The sequence below is a fragment of the Microtus ochrogaster genome, unplaced genomic scaffold (genome assembly GCF_000317375.1).
Source record: "Microtus ochrogaster isolate Prairie Vole_2 unplaced genomic scaffold, MicOch1.0 UNK215, whole genome shotgun sequence".
In the NCBI taxonomy this organism is placed as follows: domain Eukaryota; kingdom Metazoa; phylum Chordata; class Mammalia; order Rodentia; family Cricetidae; genus Microtus; species Microtus ochrogaster.
In genome coordinates, this window is record NW_004949313.1 from 24457 (window position 1) to 26476 (window position 2020).

Genomic DNA, 2020 nt, shown 5'->3' on the forward strand with positions numbered 1-2020 from the left:
AGGCAGAAGGGGAGGATTGGGGGAACTTAGGTAAAATGTGTTGTAAATGCCTAGATCCTTTGTTATGCTAAGTTCAACTTTGCATCTACTGACAACTCAAGAGTACAATAAAGACTCAGTTCAAAGTCAACCAAAACTCCCAGACAGACACAAATATATATAAATAAAAGTAAAAATAAATCCTATAAACAGAATATGCTACATGTCTTGAAACTGCCCACTGATGATGAGGAGGAACATAACATAAGCCTTGGGACATCCTGACTGAACCATTCTTTTCCTTCTTTGGCTGTCACATAGATGTCAAAGTGATAACGGTCCCAGGGTGACTGAGGGACTTCTCCATATTTCTCTCTAGCGAAACAGGAGCCTTGTTTGATTATCTCCTTATCTCTTCTGTCTTGATATGCCCTGACCTGACTTTCCTGAAATGTTTTCTTACTTTCAGTTCTGTCTGATGCAGAAATCATGGCCCAGTCAGTTATTTTTATTTTTGGTGGCTACGAAACTACCAGCAACACCATTGCCTTTGCCCTGTATTTACTGGCCACTCAGCCTGATATCCAGAAGAAACTGCGGGAGGAGATCAATGTGGCTCTGCCCAATAATGTGAATGGATACTACTTCGAATAGAAGAGAAGAAGACATACCTTCTTTTCACAAAAAATGCTGTGTGTGTGTGTGTGTGTGTGTGTGTGTGTGTGCGTGCGTCTGAAGTGTATATGCATAGATCATAGACCTGTATTGGGTATTTTTCTAAATCACTCTCCACCATGGTTTTTGACACAAGTATTCTCACTGAATCTGGAGATCATCAAATTGGTTAGGCAGTCTGGAAAAGGATCACCAGGCATGCCCTGTCTCTGTCCCTTCCCCCACCCTGCTGGGATTATAGATGTTAGCCACTATGTCTGGCTTTATGAATGATATGTATCTGAACTCAGGATTGCATACTAGACAATTCATAAATTGAGATATCTTTAAAGCCCAAGTGATAGTTATTCTAACCATTCTGTAAGAGACTGGATAGCTAGCTCAAAGGGTAAGAGCGTTGGCTGCTCCTTCAAAAAATTCATCTAGGTTTGATTCCCAGTACCCAAATGGCAACCCTCGACTATATGTAATGTCAGTCACAGAGGATCTGATGCCATCTCCTGACTTCTGTGGACATTGTGCTTATGTGGCACACATACACATATGTAGGCAAAACAGCTACACTCATAAAATAAAACAATTTTAAAATCTTTTAAAATGTATTATAAGTGCCTATGACCTTTACAATGCTCAGCTCAACTTTGGACTACTGAGAACTCAACAGTACAATACAGATCAATTGAAAGGTATGCTAAAATCTCAAAACAAACCTTTTTCTTTCTTCCCAGGCACCTCCCAGCTATGATAAAGTGATGGAGATGGAGTACCTAGACATGGTGCTGAGTGAAACCCTCAGATTATACCCAGTTTCTGACAGACTTGAGAGAGTCTGTAAACAAGATATGGAAATGGGTGGTGTGTTTATTCCCAAGGGGTCAGTAGTGATGATACCAATTTTTTCTCTTCACCGTGACCCACAGTACTGGCCAGAGCCTGAAGAATTCCGCCCTGAAAGGTACTAGAATTCCAGTATTTGGAACCCACTATGAACTGTGCTGGGCTGTATATAATACAGTGTCTCTTATGAATAGATGATCTAAATGTGATTTAGTATCCATTTGCATTCTGTGAAGAGAATGACAGAAAGGGGAAAAGAAACAGGGGAAGAGAGATGGGAAGAAAAAATGAGAATTTAAATACAGTGTTTTAATCCTCCTTCATCAAGTAACAAATGACCAACTTAAGTGTGAGACAGGAACCTGCTTTCCTTCAGTCAAACTGACACATGCTTTTGATAGACGGAACCCAGCATTATCTTGAAGAGACTTTAGGAGTTTAGACATGTATTCCCCCATTTGCTTTTATTCTTGGACAATAGCATGTATGTAAAGAGTATTTTGGATATTTTTTATTCTTTCACAATTGC

The 2020-nt window shown here is 39.8% G+C and overlaps 1 protein-coding gene across 1 annotated transcript in view; it reads left to right on the top strand.

The window, feature by feature from the left end:
• Positions 1-1647, top strand: part of LOC101982007 (cytochrome P450 3A31-like) — a 15491-nt gene extending 13844 nt beyond the window's left edge. The window contains exons 2-3 of the mRNA XM_005372158.2: positions 449-609; positions 1383-1647. Of these exons, the coding sequence (XP_005372215.2) occupies positions 449-609; positions 1383-1616 (395 nt within the window). The 3' untranslated portion in view covers positions 1617-1647. The remainder of the gene's footprint in view (positions 1-448; positions 610-1382) is intronic.
• The last annotated feature ends 373 nt before the right edge of the window (positions 1648-2020 follow it).